Source organism: Moschus berezovskii, chromosome 21 (genome assembly GCF_049115385.1).
Source record: "Moschus berezovskii isolate FMDL1 chromosome 21, NW_MosBer_1.0, whole genome shotgun sequence".
Lineage (NCBI taxonomy): Eukaryota > Metazoa > Chordata > Mammalia > Artiodactyla > Moschidae > Moschus > Moschus berezovskii.
This window is the reverse complement of record NC_142480.1, coordinates 46,807,780-46,828,931: the sequence shown is the minus strand read 5'-3', so window position 1 is coordinate 46,828,931 and position 21,152 is coordinate 46,807,780. Positions and strand designations below refer to the sequence as shown.

The 21,152-nt window shown below is 47.8% G+C and overlaps 1 protein-coding gene across 3 annotated transcripts in view; it reads right to left on the bottom strand.

The window, feature by feature from the left end:
• Nucleotides 1–21,152, bottom strand: part of HOMER2 (homer scaffold protein 2) — a 97,641-nt gene that overhangs the window by 29,360 nt on the left and 47,129 nt on the right. For all 3 annotated transcript variants that reach the window (XM_055417899.2, XM_055417898.2, XM_055417897.2), the window contains 2 exons: nt 12,902–13,058; nt 4,700–4,831 (listed from right to left, as the gene is read on the bottom strand). In XM_055417899.2, coding sequence (XP_055273874.1) covers nt 4,700–4,801 — 102 coding nt within the window. In that variant the 5' untranslated portion in view covers nt 4,802–4,831; nt 12,902–13,058. Of the gene's footprint in view, nt 1–4,699; nt 4,832–12,901; nt 13,059–21,152 lie in introns of those variants that run through there.

The window sequence follows — 21,152 nt, the reverse complement described above, 5'->3', positions numbered from 1 at the left end:
ATATTCTAGGCAGCTGAGGGTAACCCTCAAAGCTTCCGTGGAGAATTCCAGCCCTGGGTGGGATCAGGGGCTGGTGAGCCAAGGAGAAGGGCCCAGACAGGACTCTGTCTCTGACAGAAGTCACCCCATCTGACCCTCCCCAGCAGTGTGAGGTTTCCAGCCCTCTCAGCCTGGATACGAGACACTCAGCAGGGCAGGCATTGCTCCGCCACCCCACTTCTCTCCACCAGGCACTTTTTCAGAGGAAAAAGGCATGCAATCCCTACCAGCCACTTCCGACAGACGTTCTGGTTAATGATTCAACAAATCACCATCAGACTTCCTTCCACTTTATAGAAATTTTCTCAGATCCTCACAGCACCTGTTCCTCTGCCTCATTTCAGAAAACGGCATCACATCGTCCATCCATCACCACCCCACAGACTCTGCCTCCCACATCCTCTCACCAAGTTCTGCCACTTTAGCTCCTCAATATTTCTTAAATCTCCCCAGCTCTTATGCAAGCCCTCCTCATCTCTGATCTGGACGAAAACAAGCTAATCTGTCTTGAAGTCAGAAAAAAAAATCTACCTAAAGTGCAAATCTGATCATTTTCTTTCTTGGCTTAAAGTCTTTCACAGGCTGTGAGATAAAGTCCAGAGACTCTGGCTTGGCACAGAAGGCCCTTTCAAGAGCTGGCCTCTAATCAGCCTTGTCCACCCCCCAAACCCGGGTGCCCTGTCAACAGTGAACCATTTGCGGCTTCCCTCACACAGCGCTGGGATTCTGCTCATGCTCCTTCTGCTGTCTGGAGGATAGAGGGAAAGGGAAATGCTCCCTGTGGCACGATCTTAACATCTCATTGCCTGATGTGCACAGCAGAGGTGGCCTGGAGTCGGGATCTGCACTGAGCCCTGGGGACACGGTCGAGGCCCAAGCTGCATGGAAGGGACTGGGAAGAAACCACGCTGAAGGGTTAGTGACAGAAGGATTTGGGGAATGGCTGCAACTGTGGGTCCAAGCGGAGCCAGAGGCTTGAGACATTCACCTTCCCCACGAATGCCTGCGATGAATGGACTGAAAGGCCGCGTCCTCCCTGAATATCGTAGTTGGAAATCCTAAACGCCAGTATAATGATTAGGAGGCGGGGCCTTTGAGAGGTGACTGGGGCACAGGATGGAGTCTACATGAATGGGAAGAGGGCCCTTATTAAAGGGGAGGAACTGACCTCCTTCCAATGAGAAGCTGACAGTCTGCAACCCAGAAGAGGGCTTTCACCTCACCCTGACCGTGCTGGCACCCTGATCTCAGACTCCAGCCTCTAAGACTGTGAGAGGCTGCTGTTTAAACACCCATCTATAGTGTTTTGTTATAACAGACTTAACAGACTAAGACCATGCTTTTCTGAAGCCTCCGCCCTTCAGCAAAGAGAATCCTGGAAAGCTGCTCTATGGATACCCAATCATTCTCTTCCCCAGGCATTTGCTCAGAAGGTTATGGACACGCTGGCCTTGGTGCCAGGGAGAGAACTGTGGTCTTGACAACACCTCCTCCTCTCCATGGCCACTCTGACTTCTGGCCCTGCTGAGTGTCAACTGCCAACAACAGTGACCCACCCTGAGGCCCGGATTCTGCATCACACTTCGAAGTGACCAGGAAGCCCCCTGGGGAAAGCTGACTGCACCAGGCCCTTTCTCCAGAGCACATAGTGATTTATCCTCAGAAAACAGACATGGACTGTGAACCATCAGGCCTTCCGGCCTCACCACCCTTAGACTGACTTAATGCCTTCCATACCACACAGCAGCACCTCCAAACAAACAACCAGCTTCTCTGCAAATGAAATGAAGCAAGGTCTACACACCACAGGATTCTCAATCCTCCCATGAACCCTATCAGCAGAAGCAGCAGGCCTTCTAGAACTCTGCTGTGCTGCCTGCTAGAACATGGCATCATGCAGGCCCGTGGGATGGGATGCATCTCCTCAGGGCCATGGTCCAGAGACTGAGGCACCAGAGATGGAGACGACACCTCCCACGTTTACACCCCACGAGCTACCCTTCGAGTTTCTGCTTCCTGCCCCATGACGCTGAGCCCTGGAGATCTGGAGACTTTAGTACCCAGGAGAGAACGCTTCTCTGAGGGGCTGGAATAAGAGAATGTGCAGAGTGCTACTAGGCCATCTGGGGTTTGGGCTTCTAGAGCAGTGTCCTCAGTAGCTGGGATGCAGAGAAACACAGTCTGTGGTGTGCCCTTCATCAGGGGGCTCGTTTGTGGCTGGGTGCAGGTGCTGGGTTTGGAGGCCTCCTTAGAATGTGCATGTGTGTATATGTGGTGTTCACACACACACACGCACACACACTGGACAAATGAAAGGTGCATTGAGCAAGTCCCTTCACAGTGGCTTCCTGACTCATCTCAGTCCCTCTCTGTGAAAGTCATGCTCAGTGTGCACAGGGAACCCACGCAGCCCAGTCTGCACTAAACAGCTCCGTCAGTTCCCCAGGCATCTGAGACCCTACGGCGCTCGGGGACAGGACACCCACTCTGCATCCTCGGGGCCCAGCTCAGTGTCGGCATAGCAGGAGTTCACTGAACACCTGCCCAGCGGCCAGTCAGATGGTCAAGGCAATGGGTGAGAAACAAGTCCTGGAACCGAGCTGCCCAAAGCCAGCCTGGCTCCAGCCCTTCTCAGATTTTCAACTCTCTCTTGGATTCTCTGGATACTCTGATATTCTTCCAGTAAATTCCTGTGTCACACAAACTAAGCAGTCTTGCTTTTTGTTTTGTTTTGTTGTTTTTTGGCCATATTGCAGCATGTGGAATCTTGGTTCCCTGGTCAGGGATAGAACCCATGTCCCTTGAAGTGGAAGTGTGGAGTCCTAACGACTGGACCTCCAGGGAAGTCCCAGGCAGTCTTGCTTTTAACCAGTACATTGTCAACACCAACACAGGGCTCTCCACCATCCTACAGGAAAAGCTGTTCTCCTAAAACAAGCTGCTGGCCCTTCGATCACCTAGGGGAGGCCCCTCAGAGGTGGTCAGTTTGTTCCCTCAGTCCTCAGTGTTCTGTTTGCAGTCAGCCTGCTCGGCTCCTCAACACCTTTCTAACCATCCATAATCAGTGCCCCTGACCCCTTGGGCCATCAAAGTAGAGCTATGAACCCTTTCCCTAGAAAAAACAGCAAGACACACACACAGAACATCGGGTGACATTTGAAGCGTTGTGGGGACTTCAGGTTAAGAACTTGTGACATTGTGACATATAAGAAATACACATATTGGTCTTTCACCACGGTTCCAGACTCATAGCTCCTGGGCAGTGAGAGCATCTTTTGTCATAATATTTGGTCTCTTGTCCTCAGTTCTGAGTTCAGAGCCATAGGGGTGAAATGGGTGTCTTGTGATTTAGAACAAGCCCCTTTCTATCAAAACCGGGTTTATGTCAATGAGGTGACTTCTGGAAAGGACATAAGAATGGGGGCCGTTTGCCAGGGGAATCAATCATGAATGGAGGTGGGGGTGGGGGGTACTTTTAGTCCCTCTGGGGAGGGGAGAGGGTTGGAGAATGAACCAATCAGCCTCCTAGATGTAATAAATCAGGACTAATTAATAAAGCTTCAATAAAACTCCAAAAGGCTGGGGTTTGGAGAGCTTCTGGGTGGGTGAACACCCACCTGGAAGAGAGATATGGGGAGAGTGGCACATTTCAGAGACGGTGTGGAAGCTCCGTCCTTCCCCTGCACCTTGCCCTGAACATCTATTTCAGCCAACTGTTCCTGACATACACCCTTTTATCAACTGGTAACCTAGTAAGTAAAACACTTCTCTGAGTTCTATAAGCAGCTCTGGTGCTGGTGCTGGTTTAGTTGCTAAGCCATGTCTGACTCTTGCGACCCATGGACTGTAGCCCGCCAGGCTCCTCTGTCCATTGGATTCTCCAGGCAAGAATATTGGAGAGGGTTGCCATTTCCTTCTCCAGGGGATTTTACCCACCCAGGAGTCAAACCCGAGTCTCCCACATTGCAGGAAGATTCTCTACTGACTGAGCTATGAGGGAATCCCTATAAGCAGCTCTAGCAAATTAATTAAACCTTAGGAGGGGGTCACTAGAAGCCCTGGTCAGTCAGAAACACAGGTGACAGTTGGGAGTCTGAAGTGGGGGAGATCTCGTAGGACTGAGTCCTAAACCTGTGGGAGCAGACACTACTTCTAGGTAAACAGTGTCAGAATTGAGGTGTACTGCAGGACACCCCACAGGGGTCTGATAACTGTTTGGTGCTGCAGGACACACCCCCGCCACCTGCATACATGTTGGAAATTGGGAGCAGAAACCTTTCAAAATTCTTGCTGAGCATCACCTTGCTCCCGTTCTCTGAGGGCTCCAACCACAGAGTCACTGACATTGCTGGCTGTCAGACAAACCCTGGGTGCAGGGAGCAAGGGTGGTGGGGGGTTGTGGACACCAGGCAAGGCTAGTCCTGAGGCTGGGATGCACCATTTTTAGAGGCGTTTTCCCTCTCCAAACTACATCTCCATTTTTAAGGAACCTGGTGATCTCTAAAAGGTCATCTGGTCTGGCAGCCCTACAATGCCACAAGGGGAGAGGCTGAAGGCCACAGAGGAACCTGCTCACCAGCGGCAGTGCTGGATCGCTCGACAGGCAACTACGCATTAGACAGTGGCACTCATGGTGCTGCGGGGAGGACCACCTGATTACCTTTGTCAGCTGCTGCTCCGAGGAAAACCCCAAACCAAACACCGTGTTGGCTCTGCTGTCCGCCCACTGCCCGAACTTCTGTGACGTTTTGGTGAAAGTCATATTGGGCGTGATTGTGCTGTTGATGATCACCTGCAGCAAAATAGCCCAAAGAGTCGACGCTGAAACATCGAATTAGACACCCAAGGGAGTCCTTAAAAACACCCTCTGTTGGCAAAGCTCGTATGTAAAGCTGACCTCCCCCACTGTTACATGTGGTCCTGAGTTCTTCCTCTTCTGGCTCATCCCACATTGAGTCATACACACACGACCATGATAAGGGGCAATTTTAGAGACTTAAAAACAGGCAGTTGGCCTAAAATAAGATTTCACAAGTTATCAGTGGGAGAGAGTCTATCCTAAGGAGAGAATAGTTTCCAGAACTGCTATTTATTATCCCAAAGTGGTTGTGCATCTGATCATCCTTAATGGCTAGCCATGTCACAAATCCTCTGAAGAACCCAGCTGCTCACCTTTCTAAGTGCCTGGAGCCCCAGGGCCCACCTCAAGCCATTTAAAATCTTCACAAGCAGTGGGGGCTTGCTGCTTTCCCACAGGAAAGTAAAGGTACACTCCAACTGGGATAATTGGTGGAGAGCTGACTGACAGATTAATTAGGCAGGTGTGAGCTGGGTGCATGGACACTGTAAGGACAGTGCAGGTTCCTGGGGCTAGCTGTTGCCGCTGCCCTTTGGCTTTAAAGGATGAGGAGGTGTGGGAATTCCCTGGTGGTCTGGTGGTGAAGACTCCATGCTTCCATTGTAGAGGGTGTGGGTTCCATCCCTGGTCAGGGAACCAATATCGCACATGCCTCGCAGCGCATTCCCAAAATTAAAAATAAATTAATTAAAAAAATAAAGGATGAGGGAGTGAAGAGGCTGTGGGACGTGGAAGGAGACAGTCATGGAGCACAGGCTGTGTTAACAAGAAAGGTGACTCTACTGAGGGCCGCAGCAGCACATGGTGAGCCCCGCCAGGAGAGGAAGCCCACGGGACAAAGGCCCTCAACTCTGCCATTCTGATTCCCACCACCCACCAGAGCCAACCAGAAGCCAGTGGCCCCGCAAGCCCTCCAATGTCATCAACAGGGCAGCCCCCCGGGGACCAGGGCAGAGTGAAGAAGAGTCGAGGATGAATGTGGAGGTGAAAAGATGACCCAGCACGCGGTGCTTCACTCATTCAGCAAGCACTCACTGAACATTCACCGTGTGCCTGGGATTCTGCACTTTCACTGCAGGCAACCAGGGTTCAATCCCTGGTCAGGGAAACAAGATTCCACATGCCTTGCTGTATGGCCAAAAAAGAAAAAAAAAAAAAAAGATTAAAGCACAACCTTTAATGTGGACTCCTGACCCCTATGCCTACTCCTTTCTTTTTCTGTGAATTCTCTCTGAAACTTTCATGGAGGAAACAAAGAGACTCCTTGGTAAAGACTCAATTCCTGCAGAGTCCTGAAATCAACTTTTCAGAAAATGCACAGAACACAAGCCATTAAGAGGTACTTGGAAGAAGCAAAAAGCTAAGTGCCTCCAGTCTCCCGTCTGGCTCCAGATTTCAGAGGAGGCTGCTTGTTGCAAAATGTGAGGCAGGTCCCCTGGATTCCTTTTCAAGGCAAGTTTTCCTTAATCCAAGGACAGAGAAGCTAGAAGGACTTAGAAATTTTCCACAAGAGGCTGGGAGTGACCTATAGCAATTAAAAGACCTGGTGCCTGCTTCCAGAAAAGGTATTAACAGACTATTTTAAAAAACATTTAAAAAAAATATGTTGGCCATGGTACATGGCATGTGGGATTTTAGTTCCCTGATCAGGGATCAAACCCGTGCCCCCTACATTAGAAGCGTAGAGTCTTAACCACTGGACCACCAGGGAAATCCTATCAATAGATGCTTTTATTCTTTTTTATTTTAAAAAAGTCAGGGAAGAAAAGAAACCAACATTCACTGAAATCCTACTATGTGCTGAGAACCTTTCCTATGTTTGCTCCCTTAATAGAAAGTGGTCTATATTGATTCAAAAGAGGAAACTATAACATGAAAGTTGGACCATAAAGAAGGCTGAGCACCCAAGAATTGATGCTTTTGAATTGTGGTGCTGGAGAGGACTCTTGAGAGTCCTTTGAACTGCAAGGAGATCAAACAAGTCAACCCTATAGGAAATCAACTCTGAATATTCATTGAAAGGACTGATGCTGAAGTGGAGGCTCCAGTACTTTGGCCACCTGATGCAAAAAGTGAACTCACTGGAAAAGACCCTGATGCTGGGAAAGATTGAGGGCAAGTGGAAAAGGTGGTGACAGAGGATGAGATGGTTGGATGGAACCACTGACTCAATGGACATGAGCTTGAGCAAACTCTGGGAGATAGTGAAAGACAGGGAAGCCTGGCGTGCTGTGGTCCATGGGGTTGCAAAGAGTCAGACACGACTTAGTGACTAAACAACAACAATCATAATAATGGGTGGAGAAGGGGACCCTGACTGTGTTTTTGAAAGCAATTTCCATTCCTAGAAGAAAATACCAAACAAGTCAGGGTTTCAGGGCTTGTATCTCCTGAACCTTGGAGATCAGGCAGAGCACAGCAGATGCTGCTAAATATTTCTAGACTGGATGACCTCTATGGTCTCTTCCAATACAGGCTTCTGTGATCCTATAAATAACTGAGAACCAAGGGCAGGAGAGCCATCCAGAGCCCCTGGGAGAAACACCTGCTCCAGGCAGATCCTGTCCACGGATGCAGGCAATTTCTCATAAGGATGGCAATGATTAACGCTGTCTGCAAAGAGTGCCAACAGCACAGTGAAATCAAGCGCTGCGATGGCTCAATTAACAAATGCTCTGGGAATGCAGTTCTTCTATATTGGAGTTGGCGGTTCTGCACAGAAACTCGCCATCACTCACACAGCTGTTGGTTGTGGCTGTGGGTGATCAGGGCTCCGGGAAGCTGGGAGGTGGGAGGTAGCCTCACGTGGCTCCCATCTGTCTATGCGCAGGGCTGACCTGGGGTGCTGTGCTGAGGTTTCCACCCTGGCTTCGTTTCGGTGGTGACCCTCTCTTGTCCTCCTGTGGACATGGCACACCTTCTGCAGGCCTGACCCCATCCCCCACCCGCATCTATGGCGTTGCCCACTCTAGCTTGGTGCTGGGACCCCACAGGTAAGCCAGGCCTGCTCTTCCAAGAGCACAGTCTCCTGGCAGCCCTCCCTCCCCAGAAATGGATCCACAGAGCCCCCAGGCAGCGCTGGAGCTATGTATGCCCACCAACATATGCCTTGAGGGGCAGCTGTGACTGAGGTGTGAAACTGTCCCTGGAAGAAGCAAGCAGCTTAGTGTTTCAGCAAGGAGGAGACACAGGTCTGAACACAGGTTTCTCCTATGATAAGCAGCACCCACGGCTCTCAGGGGAAGCAGGGGGCCTCCTGGCAGCCTTCCCCAAGGAGAGCACGGCAAGTGCTAGGACAGGGCAGAGGGGCCACTGTGCCCGCTGCGAACGACAGCTGACAGCTGCTGCTACACCTCCTCCCTTCATGGGGCGCCCTGGTCTGTGGGTGCCCATGGTGGGCTCTGTGGCTGTGGTCTTTGCTCACCACAATCTTCAAGTCCTGTTCACACCGGCAGCCTGTCCCTGAAGCAAATGCCCACTCCTTCACCTGGGAGGGGGAGGAGCAGGCTTCCCGTCCAGCCCGCAGCAGCAGAGGGACAGCTGGCCCAGCAGCATCAAGCACAAGACCTGATATGGCCAGGCCAGGAGAGAGAGGCAGGATGGGAGGCCCAAGGTCAGAGCTGCAGCCCATGGGCCAAGACACAGCCCCCGAGCCTCAAAGCACCTGACCATCTGTCATCCCAGTTCAGGTAACACTTGGAAGCAAAGGCCTAAAACAAAGCGGAGTTGTCCCAACGTGGTGGGAAACAGAGATGGGGAGCTGGAAGCAGGGGTGGGATGCAGAGGGGAAGTGGACAAGAGTGGCACGACCCTGGCTCAGGTCAGCACACTGTGCCCGGCTCCAGTCCCCGGGAAGAAAGGAGATCCATCTGGATCACTGGGGCAGGGTGGAGGCTGGGGCTGTGCAGCTAAGGAATTTGCCACGGGTGGGGAGGAGGAAGATGCAGGAGGCTGGGTGGTGGCCATCGCCATGCTGGGGTCCTTCTCCATGTCTCACCTGATGTGCGGAGCAGCTGGAGGTACAGGAGCTGACCTAGAACTGACCTAGCAGCTCCAGGAAAGGTCTGGCAGGGCTGAGGCGGCCTGGGGATCCCTGTCTGGTATCCTGTGCTCCAGTTCTCAGGATAGGACACTCGTCCCCTACCCTCAGCCCCAAGTGCCATTCACAGTCACTGAACAACTAAGGCCGGCCCCTCCTACTACCTGGGCCTTCCGCTCCATCACAGGACACTCCCTTTTGCAGAAGAAGGTCCAGTCACAGCGCATGTGCCCTGCTGCTTAGGCAGAAGCTCTCGGTGGCCCCTAGAACTCCAGGTGGTCGGGCATCATAGGAGGGGTGGCTGGAGATCCTTGGGCTCCAGTGCTGGATTCCAGGGGCACCCCACAGCCCGAGTTCCCCATTCTCACTTTCTTTTTGGCTGCACTGGGTCTTAGCTGTGGCACTCAGGATCTTCGATCTTCACTGGGGCACATGAAGAAGGGATCTTCGTTAGTTCCATGACCAGGGATCGAACTCAGGAGTGCTGAGTGCAGCATCTCAGCCACTGGACCATGAGGGAAGTGCCTCCTTTCCCACTTTTTAAGTGACTCCTAACTTGATGGAGGCCCCACACTGAGCCTGAAATATCTCTGTTCTGTAGTGGGGGCCCTCCACCCATCCAACTGCTCAGAGCTGGCTCCTCTGGCTCTGACCCCACCACTGTCACAGTTTTAGGAGCTGCAGAGCTGTGCGCTGCAGTGGCTGACACGCTGACACATTACTCAGAGCCCAGCTAATAGGACTAAAACACTTTCTCTAGGAAAGTCATTTGATCTGTATTTAAGCCCACTCTATCCTTGGATAACTCAGCTGACAAAAGTGCAAACCCATCTCCAGGGATGGAGGATGAACTGACAGGATCTACAGATAAAAGAAAGCAAGACAGCTTGACTCACCACCCTGAGCAGAACATCCTGGCAAGAGTCTAGGAGATTCCAGTCCAAAAGCACAGAGAAGGAAAGCGGTAACACCACGGCATTATCACCATGTTTCCCGGAGGAAGAAAAAAAAATAAAAGCACCTTCCAGATACTCAATCCTCAGACAGAAGGTGCCTACCTACTATGCGCCAGGCACTTGCATGCTCCCTGAGTGCTCACCGGATCCCTGCCACCCCTGATCACCCAGCTTGCAGCGGGAAGTGTGCTCTAACTCAGAGAGCTGGGAGCTGGTATCTGAGGACCTGGGTACAGGCAGCAGTCTGTCAAGCCTCAACAGCAGCATGAACTCAGCCAGTCACTGCCTGTCTTTGACTTTAGCCATAAAATAGGAGTAAGGGCTGTGGCAACCCGAAGGGATAGAGGACTGTGAGGCCAAGCTCCTCTACCTACAATCTCAGCGGTGCTGAGAGTATAAAGGCTTCCTAAAGGAAGAATTTGCCTGAAGACGGGAGCCTCATCAAAAGATCCGGGGCACCACAAGCTCTCACACCGTTCCTGGGGGATCCTTGGTGGAGGCTTCCTGTGCCTCCTGCTCCGTGGTCGTGGGGATCATGGAGGGAGGAGCCCACAGCCAGGCCCCATTCTGCCAACCAGCCCACAACCAAAACTCCCCTGCTTCCAACTGCCTAGGAGCACTGACTAGACACAATGTAGGCAGGAGGAGGCCAGTCAGAAGGCTACTGCAACAGTCTGAGCAAGATTGTACCAGGACAAGAGTTATGGCCTTGAAATCTAGAATGCGGCATAAAAGGTGAGATTGACTTTCATTTGATCAACTAAAAGGGAACTGACCCTGTGCGTGTCCATTTGCTTTCTTTTTAAAAATATTTTCTGGCAACAAATGACTAGGAAATGAAAATGGAGAGGTGGTTTAGAGGACAAATAAGGGTATTCAGCTTCAGATACACTGAATTTCTGGTAACAGCAGATAATCCATATGAAAATGTCCATCAGGATGAACACAGATTAAAGACACAGAAGAAATAATGAAGCATCGAGACTAGCTTTTTTCTTTTGTAAACTTGGTAATAAGTCTATTGATAACCATCCTTTATTCTGCTCCCATAATAATATGGCAAAATACTAAGGAAGGGATTTCCCTGAGGGCCCAGTGGCTAAGACTCTGAGCTCCCAACATAAGAGACTTGGGCTCAATCACTGGTCAGAGAACTAGAACCTAAATCCCGCAACTAAAACCTGGTGCAGTGAAATAAATAAACAAATAAATATCTTTTAAAATACTGAGGAAGACAGCAGAATAATGAAAATACCAGGAAAAAAATATTTCAAGAAATACTCTAAACCCACTTAATAAAATTCAACTCCCATGGCTAATAACACCAAACCAAACAAGATTTAATACCTAAGGCTGGCGAGGATGCAATAAACTGGCATTCTCATACATGCTGGAGGACAGAACACTTTGGAAAGCCACTTGGCAATACTCATCAAGAGCCATAAAGTGTTAATATCTTGACCTGTAACATTACTTCCCAGAATCTGTTCTAAGGAATTATCCAAAAGAAAGCAATAGGCATGGGACTTCTGTGGTGGTCCAGTGGCTAAGACTCCATGCTCCCAATACAGGGGGCCCCAGGTTTGATCCCTGGTCAGGGAACTAGATCCCACGGCTGCAATGAAGAGTTCAAATGCAGAAACTAAGACCCGGAGCAGCCAAATTATTTATTTATTTAAAAAAGCAATAAGCACGATAAACAAACAAGGGTTATCTGTTTTATGAAGATGCTCATTATAATAGTGAAAAAACTGAAAGCCACTTCAGTATCTAACTATAATGGGAGAGATTAAGGACATTATGGGAAATAGATGGGGAAACAGTGGAAACAGTGTCAGACTTTATTTTTTTGGGCTCCAAAATCACTACAGCCATGAAATTAAAAGATGCTTACTCCTTGGAAGGAAAGTTATGACCACCTAGATAGCATATTAAAAAGCAGAGATATTACTTTGCCAACAAAGGTCCGTCTAGTCAAGGCTATGGTTTTTCCAGTGGCCATGGATGGATGTGAGAGTTGGACTGTGAAGAAAGCTGAGCACCGAAGAATTGATGCTTTTGAACTGTGGTGTTGGAGAAGACTCTTGCAGGTCCCTTGGACTGCAAGGAGATCCAACCAGTCCATTCTAAAGGAGATCAGTCTTGGGTGTTCATTGGAAGGACTGATGCTAAAGCTGAAACTCCAATACTTTGGCCACCTCATGCGAAGAGCTGACTCATTGGAAAAGACCCTGATGCTAGGAGGGATTGCGGGCGGGAGGCTAAGGGGACGACAGAGGATGAGATGGCTGGATGGCATCATCAACTTGATGGACAAGAGTTTGAGTGAACTCCGGGAGTTGGTTATAGACAGGGAGGCCTGGCGTGCTGCGATTCATGGGGTCGCAAAGAGTCAGACACGACTGAGCAACTGAACTGAACTGAACTGAACTGAAGGACATTATAGGTCCTTGGTAGAATTATCAAAATGGCATTAAAATGCTACTTATGAAGACAATGTGCAAATAAGGAAATCTATTCTTTTAAATGTCATACAGAATGAAGTAAGTCAGAAAGAGAAAAACAAATATCGTATATTAATGCATATATGTGGAATCTAGAAAAATGGTACAGATGAACTTATTTGCAGGGCAGAAATAAAGACACAGGTAGAGAAATGTATGGACACCAAGAGAGGAAAAGTGGGGAGGCATGAATTGGGAGATTGGGATTGACACACATATATTACTATGTATAAAATACAGAAGCTGCTGTACAGCACAGGGGGAAAAAAAGAAGGTACAATCTGTTTGAAAGACATATTATTGGAGAAGGGAATGGCTACCCACTCCAGTATTCTTGCCTGGAGAATTTCACGGGCAGAGGAGCCTGGCGGCTACAGTCTATGGGGTCGCAAAGAGTTGGATATGTTTGTAGGACATACAGTAAATGAACCTTAAAAATGTATCATATTGCTTTTGATGAAAAATAAGTGACTGGGAAGGTTCAAATGAGCAAGCGAAATGGTACCTTGGCTCCATCCACACTGATGATCCGATAGCTGTTTCTTGTGACATCGTAGAAGTAGGAGACGGTGACAGCCTGCTTGCTTGCAGGCACCCAGTTCTTCTTGGTGCTGGGGTCGATCTGGAAGACATGCGCTCGGGTAGTGAAGATGGGCTGTTCTCTGCAAGAAGAGACGGGCCCATGAGTTGATGCAACATGGCTTCATGTATAATTTATGATTTTTAAGCCACCTAAGATTTTAATCATTTATGGGGAAAGATACATATGCATGAGAACAATGAAAACAAGAAAAGGGAAGAGAGGAGGGAAAAAACAGACACCTGAGGAGTGGTTATTGAAACCCAACACCCTGAGGCGGAGGGGCAATTGGCTCAATGAGCAATTTGCTTAAAGGGAAACTCCAGGTGCAATGTTTTTGCATCCCGGTCAAGGGTCCCGTTCTTTTTCTGATATCCTCTGGGCAGTTTTTAGGGGTTTGCAACAAATGTATTGGCAGGTAGGGATTCTGCAACACTTTTAAGATTTTGCAAACCATTTGTGACTTCATATTATATTTCTACGGGCTTCCCTGGTGGCTCAGTGGTAAAGAATCCATCTGCCAAGCAGGAGATGCAGGTTTAATCCCTGGGTTGGGAAGATCCCCTGGAGGGGCAAATGGCAGCCCACTTCAGTATTCTTGCCTGGGAAATCCCATGGACAGAGGAGCCTGGTGGGCTACAGTCCATGTAATTGTGTCCCCTACAGTTATGGGGACATGACTTAGCAACAACAACTGTATTTCTATTAAATATTTCTCATATTTGCAGCATTTTATAAACAATGCATTTATTCATAATTGACTGAGCCTTAAAGTTTTATGTTTCCAACTTACAAATCTTTGGGTTTTATGCAGTATTCATCAAATCTCTTTTGCTATTCTTGTCTCTGCATTGTTGCTTTTTCACTCACATGCCTGTAAACTCTTAATATGATTATTAACCAAATTAGCACCGTGTCTATGTTTCTATTAAGTAAGGAATTAATTAGATCTTGACAATAGCATTAATAAGGCAGATGAATAAAAATTATAATGGATTTCACTGCATTTCATATTTTAAGGTGTCTGCTTCACAAAGTAGCACAAAATAAATCACGGACTCATTACTAAATATAATTTCTTAAAATATAATTATTTTTGAAGAAAGGTAATTCAGGTTAACTGGCTGGAAAATCCTTTCCAAATAAGACAAAATGGGGGTGGGGGGAAGCCACCACACCAGGATGTAAGAATAATCCTCTCATTCATAAAATGCTATCGATTTAGTAAGCACTTATGAGAGACAAAAAATTAAATCAAAATTAGAAAAATTAATTTTTTTAATCCTCACAATTCAAAGAGATGACATAAAAGAATGGGACACCCAGGTGGAAACAGAACTTAAAATCAAAAGGAAAAAGTGATTTTAAGTGCTCTGGTCTCTGAAAGGAGTGGTTTTAGGTAAAGTCGTCTCTGAATCCATCCTGACTAAACAAGGCTCATTATTGGAAAGGAAACCCTTTCTTAAGAGAGAAACTGTATCCTAAAAAAGCAATTTACTAGGCATTTGCACCCCACGCAAGAGATACTGAGTAACACCACGAATACCGGCATTAGCCATCAACTGTGACTGTAGATAACTTCCTCATGACTATTTCTCTGAATGAATAAAAGCCAAGGGCACGCTCTTCCTGCTACTTCAGTGTAGCTGTTTCTAGAGTTCAGCTTTCAGGAAGGGACAGAGCTCAGCACTCCGAGCCCCCCGAAACCTTCCCCTGTAGGTCCCAGGAGCAGGTTAAGAGCCTCCAGGGTGTGGATCATAAGGATGCTTGTCTTCCTGCCACGGTGACCAGGTTCACCCACCCACTCAGTCCCAAACTGACACGCTTCTGGCCACAGGATGACAGCTGTGGAAACAAAGGAATATTCTCACTGTAGTGTTCTGCATCTGTTGTTGAGAGGGGGACCAGCCGCTGGGGAGCATGTGTGTGCCCGTGAATACCAGCCCGCCTAATCAATCCACACGGGAAAGCGTTGCATCTGTACACTCGGTGCCATGTTTTGCTAACCATCCAAGTACAAGTTTTCCAGAAAGGAAAACACTTGCTCACCTGGAGTTCTTCTGTGTTTAAGAGGAGGGAGCGACTGAAAGGGCAGGAATATAGAAAATCTTTTTAAAAGGATCGAATTATGTAACGTATACAAATACCAAATCGTTGTTGTCTACTGAAACTAACAATGTTACATGTCAATTATACCTCAATTTAAAAAAGAGAATTAAGCTAAAATCTCTGCTTCCTTTGCACAGAGCACTAACAAGCTGGGTAGGGACCCACTGTCAGGCAGGAGCCCTCCCGGGGGCGGGGGTCAGGCTTTCCCTTGTGTCCTCCACACTAGGGAAGATGGATTGGGTCTGGGTTTAGCACCTTTAGACTAGTGTTTCCTAAATCTCTGATAGGAATTAGCTGCGGCATTCAGTAAAAATACAGGTTCCTGGGCCCTGATTTAGCCCCATAGGAACCTGGCTGTGCAGGGAAGGGGCCTTCCTAGTTCTATCTTTTACATTAATTACTGTTTGGTTGTGGTCTTTGCTGTTGCACATGGGCTTCCTCGAGTTGCAGCGAGTGGGGGCTGCTCTCCAGTTTCCACGTGCAGGCTTCTCATTGTGGTGGTTTCGCTTGTTGCGGGGCACAGGCTCCAGAGTCAGGGATCAGCGGTTGGAGCGGAGCACGGGCTTAGTTGCCCCATGGCATGTGGCGTCTTCCTGGACCAGGGATTGAACCCACATTCCCTGCATTGGAAGGCGGATTCTTAACTGCTGGATAACCAGGGAAGTCCCAGCTGTATGTTTTAACAAGAGCTCCAGGTGATTTTTATCCTTAGGAAGCTCGCAATAGACATTATCAGATGATCTAGAAACAATGGAAGAGGTCGCCACTACAGCCAGCGCCTCTCCTCCAGAATGACAAAAACAACTCCGAAACACCCTCCCAACAGCTTGAAGAGGACAACAGAGGGGCCAAGAACAGGATCTTTGGTTGCAAAGGACGGGGGAGGGGCATGGAGAGGCAGAGGTGCTCTGGTCAGGACAGAGGGCAGCCTCTGGAGGTCAAGCTGTGACCGGAGAGTGTCTGAACAACAACACACAACCAGAGATGCAGGGGTGTTGGGAGAGCACGGAGGGTGGGCTCAGCTGGCCACACCCTCGGCAGCTGCAGCCCTGGTCTCCGTGGTCAGGCTTCTGCCGGGGAAGTGGCTGTTTTGGCGCAGAGGGAGCATGGTGACCCAGGAAGGGAGCTGCAGGGAGACCCACTGACCCTATTCTGAGGGTGGGCCCCACAGGAGTTGCCACGACTCTTCAAAGACCTGCGATCTCGGGCCTGGGGACCTGGGCTAGACAGGGCCAATGTGGCACAGCTTTGAGCCCAGGAAACTACCCACAGTACTGGGATTTCTACATGAATAACCAAGTCCTTGGCTTCTGGGGGAGTTCTGTTTTATTTTTCTAAAATTAAAAAAAAACTAGTGGTATTTAGTGACTTCCCTGGTGGTCCAATGGCTAAGACTCTGTGCTTCCAATGCAGGGGATCCAGGTTCCATCCCTGGTCAGGGAGCTAGATCCCACATGCCTCAACTAAGACCCGGCACAGACAAATAAATAAACAAATAATAGTTATATTGAGAGTTGAACTGTGAAGAAAGCTGATCGCCGAAGAATTGATGCTTTTGAACCGTGGTGTTGCAGAAGACTCTTGAGAGTCCCTTGGACTGCAAGGAGATCCAACCAGTCCATTCTAAAGGAGATCAGTCCTGGGTGTTCACTGGAAGGACTGATGCTAAAGCTGAAACTCCAATACTTTGGCCACCTCATGCGAAGAGCTGACTCATTGGAGAAGACTCTGATGCTGGGAGGGATTGGGGGCATGAGAAGAAGGGACAACAGAGAATGAGATGGCTAGATGGCATCACCGACTCGATGGACATGAGTTTGATGAATTCCGGGAGTTGGTGATAGACAGGGAGGCCTGGCGTGCTGTGATTCATGGGGTCGCAAAGAGTCAGACACAACTGAGTGACTGAACTGAACTGATAAGAAAAAATCTAATGGTATTTAAAGAAAAAGAAGAAAAAGACAGGATGGAAAGAAAAGTCAGTTAATATTTAGCTGGTATATGTTGCATATGTTCTCATTCAACCCTCTGGACAGAGCTGTGAATGGGTAGCATTCTCTACACAGAAAAGTGAAGGCAGGGACTTCCCTGGAGGTCCAGTGGCTAAGACTCTGTGTTCCTACTGCGGGAGACCTGGGTTTTATCCCTGGTCACTGAACTAGATCCCATAGGCCACAACTAAGACCCAGTAAAGTCAAATAAATACTTAAAAGAAAAAAAATGAAATTGAGAGTTGCAGGATGATTTCAGGCAACATGGACAGCAAACCTTTACATCTTCATGGGCAAAATCAGAGTACAAACCTCACCACAAAGTCCAGAAAAGCAGACCCCAACTCTGAAAGAGCACCGTGCCCTAACAGAGAAAGTAAGAGCTGGAACTAGGACACAGAAGTCAGTTCCTGTAAGTGTGCAAATCAGTATAAATAGAAAAACTCAAAGGAAACACAACTGTCCATGCCAGGAGGCCACCTTTCCTTCCCAGCAGGGAAACGCCAAAGAGTGTATATCAGAGAACAGAAACTACCTTCATACCCAATTTTATTCTCCTTTCTTTGGTGTTTGATGCTTAGGGAGTATATTTGAAATATACTCCCATTCCTTCTTCAGTGCTTTAAATAGAAAGCAGATGTTTCCGGATGGCAAACCGTTCCTTTAGGCAGACAATATAACCTACTGTTCCCTTGCACAGTCTTTTTAGAGCTGAATAAACACCAATTGCTGCTCATTGAACACATTTGGGAACCTGACAGTAATTGTCCCCAAGAATAATTAGACACTGCGAAACATATGTATGTTTGGAATATGAAAACCGCTCGGCAGAAAGGCCACTCCTGCGATGAACGATTTCTGGCTCCATGTGAAATGATTCTGCAAAGAACTGGCATGACTACTTTTTGCAGAAAAAAAAGTAAAATGATATTTTATTATAATCTCTCACTTGCAATGCTCAGCAGGCTTTTCCTGATATGAACTTGTAAAACCTCATGATTCTTATTATTCTGACTTCTGTCTGATGTGAATGAAAACAAACCATTCAGTCATTATCTTACAGCCCTTTAAACATGGTCCAAAGTCTCCTAGGATGGCCTCATTAATCTGTCTTCCTTGGGTCTTAGATCCTTGCACACATCACTCACACAGCTCCAAGAGAAGTGTTCAGCCCAAACCTCGATGGGTGTGGCACTGTCCACCCAGCTTCGAGGACCCTCCCTGGCTCTGTGCCCCACAGGACCAGCTCCAGATGCATCAGAGTGATCCACGGGTGCTGAGCTCCTGGCCACGCCCCCTCACCAGACAGGCTCTGTGCTTTTCTGCTAGCACCTCCAAACCAAAGCACCTGCATTTTCACAGGACCATGCACGTGCCCTTTGCTGGGGCTAAAGCATCCTCCCCTCTGACTGGCCTCCCACTAGTACTTTGAGTTCTACTATAGCATATTAAAAAAAAATTTTTTTTAACTTAAAAAGTCTTTATTTTTGGTCGTGCTGGGTCTTCATTGCTGTGCTGGCTTTCTCCAGGTGGGGCGAGCAGGGGCTACCCTTTGTGACAGTGGGTAGGCTTCTCACTGCGGTGACTTCTCTTGTTGGGGCTCGGTAGTTGTGGCACACGGGGTTTAGTTGTTCAGCAGCAGGTGGGATCTCAGGGACCAGGGATCTGAATCTGTTTCCCCTGCCTTAGCAGGCAGATTCTTAACCACTGGATAACCAGGCAAGTCCCCACCACAGCACTGTGAGACATCTAACTTGTGCTCTGAGGATACAGGCCCTGGACTGAGCACCTGGCATGTGGGAACAGAGGCATGGCTCACCAAGCTCTCCGCCCTCGATCTACGTCTAGGCCAACAGGCTCTTGCTCGCAGGGTCAAGTCCCCAAACCTAGGAAACAGATCTGGTGGAAAAAGGAAATAACGGACAAAAGGTTCTAGCACATTCTTTCATAAAAAGAACCTACCAAACTGACGATTATCTTGTAATTCTACTTTCATACAAAATCCCCATAATAAAGTTATCATTGTTTGCAGATAACAGGATCACACATCTGGAACACCCAAAAAAATCAACTGAAAAAGTGACTATGAATAATGAAATCCAGTAAGGTGACTAACTATAAAATTACCAAAGAAAAATAAAATCAATAGCCTTTCCAGATAGACAATATAATAGATTTTAAAAGATCTCATTTAGGACTTCCCTTGTGGTCCAGTAGTTAAGAATTCACCTTCCAATGCAGGGAGTGCAGGTTCCATTCCTGGTCAGGGAACTAGGATCCCACGTGCTGAATAGTATGGCCAAAAAATAAAAATAAATAAAAGATTCCATTTACAGTAGCAGTCAAAAAGATCCAATTTCTAGGAATCTATTTAAGAAGTAAGCCAGATCTGTTCTGAAAAAATAAAGATAACTTCTCAGGCAAACAAAAGAAAACCTTAATAAGTAAGACATCCTAATCTTACAAGGGAAAAGTCAATATGAAGATGTCAGTTACCCCTAAATTATATATACATCTTAAAAATGCCAGTATCAACAGAATTATTTTTAGAACTAGACAGAGTTATTCATGTGGAAGACTTAATATGAGATGATAGCCAAGAAAATTCTGAAGATGAAGAGCAACAAGGAGGTTTAGCCATAATTTAGCCAGATATTGAAATATATTATTATACGGTTCCAGCAAATGAAATAAGAGGTATGAGCAAATAAACAGACAGACTAATGGAACAGAACAGAATCTAGAAACAGAAATCCAGGGAATTAAATATACAATGCAGGCAATATTACCCATCAGTGTGGACACGGAAATCATTTCCTAAACCCTCTTAGAACAACAGAGCAGCACCTTCCTGGAGAAAACTTGCACCTGACCAACCTTAGCCAGAATCTGTCTCCTTGCCTGGTCTGAGCCCCTTCAAGTGGGTCACAGCAGACCCATTCTTTTAAAGGGATTTCCACCTGCCCTCAAACTGCCCAGATTAACAAACCTGACAAATGAGAGCTATCACATAAGTCACAAAACTTCTACTCCACTGACTGGGGATCCCCCTTTCGGGTCACATTTACATCAGGGAACAGAACGAGGCAAGCACCCTGATGAACGCTGACAGGCTTCCGTGACGACACTAGCTTTATGGTAGAGGGTTTGACAGTTTCTCAGGAGCTCTCAGCCCACGTCCTCCTGCGGGTCTCCTGTGATGAGGGTCCGACAGAGTTCTGGGGCTGGTTCACAGGCTGAGGGCTTCACTGGAGGGCCCACAGGTCTACTACCATGTGCCCTGGGAAAGGCTCTGCACCATCTGAAAGGGGTGGTGGGTCCAGAGCAGTGGGAGAGGATCCCGATCGTTGGGAGAAGGAGAGGCAGAATCTCAGAAAAGCAAATCTATGATGGAAGGCAAATATCTGCATGGGGGTGGGTGGGTGGCGCTACTCTGAAGGATGCTGGATAGGTAAACATATGATGGGAGGATGAGACCAAGGACAGGATCAAGGGAGAAAATAAAACAAAACTCACCAACAACACTGCAATACCAGGACTTCCCTGGTGTTCCAGCGGTTAAGACGCCACTCTCCCCAGGAATAGAGATGCAGACTTAGAGGACGGTCTTGTGGACACAGTGGGGAAAGCATAGGGTGAGATGAACTGAGAGAGCAGCAATGATATATACACACTACTATATACACACTACCATGTGTAAAACAGGTAGCTAGTGGGAAGCTGCTGTAAAGCACAGGGAGCTCAGTGCTCTGTGACGATCTGAAGGGGTAGGATGGGATAGGGGTGGGAGGGAGGTCTAAGAGGAAGGGGACATATGTATACACATGGCTGATTCACAGTGTTATACAGCAGAAACTAACACAACATTGTAATTTTCCTCCAATTTTTTTTAAAAAAGACAATTCTCAAGATATTTTTTATTTAAAATGTCAACTATCACAAAACATTGTACAATAAATAAAGACCTTAGAATCACACACTCATACACACACACAAGACTTTGCCCTCCCAATGCAGGGGGCCCAGTTCAATCCCTGGTTGGGGAACTAGACCCCATATGCCACAACTAAGACCCG